Here is an 800-nt window from a genome sequence, read left to right as displayed (position 1 = left end):
AATTCAGCAACCTAGCCTGATCTAAGACTTTGGCTAGAGTGGCCTTCACCGTTCCTTGGGCCTCCAGATCCAAATAGATCTGGTACAATTCCAACGCAGCACCCGCATCTTCGTTGGAATTGTGGCACTCTTTTTGGATGTGCTTGTCCAAAAAGTACCACGCCAGGAACTTGAGGGACAACAACCTCCAATGGGGCAGATGGAACAGGTGCACCGTGTCCACCACTTGATCCGAGGGCACAACGATCCCGAGCATGTCGAAATCGTTTTTGAGCCCATGTCCCACAAAGATGCAGCCAACGTCCACCAGATGGCGCACCTTCTTGTAGGTCCTCTTCAAAGACGTGGTGGGAGCTCTGGGTGGGGTCCAGATCCCCGGGAAATATCCCCGAGTACTTGCTCACGTAGTCCGATATTTCCTCCTCACAGGAAATGTGGTCGTCAATGAATGGCACTACAAAGAAAAGGATAACAAATTGACGTACTGTACTCAGTGCAAAACCCGCCAGATTCTTGATTCTTACCTCCACGACGCGGACCCCAGCCCCGGACGCAAGTAACTCTACCCACGAGTCTCACGGCAGCCTTGACCGTGATCAGTCGCCCATTCCTTCCAGAAGACTTCTCCTCTGGCGTCAGAGTGACGAATTCCGCATCCAAGGCCACCAGATCACCAGCTCTAGGGACTTCGTTGTCGTCCAAGGGACAGAAGCTCAGAGGTCCCTCATGACCTTGGGATGGTTGGAAGATGTCCAAGCCAATGGACGGGGAAGGTTGTGGATGGAAGGGCACACTGACCT

At 53.0% G+C, this 800-nt stretch overlaps 1 protein-coding gene across 1 annotated transcript in view; it reads right to left on the bottom strand.

The window, feature by feature from the left end:
* Window positions 1–7: 7 nt before the first annotated feature.
* The window catches only part of LOC131892237 (uncharacterized), a 1,258-nt gene continuing 465 nt past the window's right edge, over window positions 8–800 (bottom strand). Inside the window, exons 2-3 of the mRNA XM_059242027.1 lie at window positions 525–798; window positions 8–454 (exon numbers count right to left, since the gene is read on the bottom strand). Coding sequence (XP_059098010.1) covers window positions 12–454; window positions 525–798 — 717 coding nt within the window. The 3' untranslated portion in view covers window positions 8–11. The remainder of the gene's footprint in view (window positions 455–524; window positions 799–800) is intronic.

This window comes from Tigriopus californicus, chromosome 12 (assembly GCF_007210705.1).
Source record: "Tigriopus californicus strain San Diego chromosome 12, Tcal_SD_v2.1, whole genome shotgun sequence".
NCBI classification, from domain to species: Eukaryota; Metazoa; Arthropoda; class Copepoda; order Harpacticoida; family Harpacticidae; genus Tigriopus; species Tigriopus californicus.
Note: the sequence above shows the minus strand (reverse complement) of the source record. Positions and strands in the feature narration are given on the sequence as shown.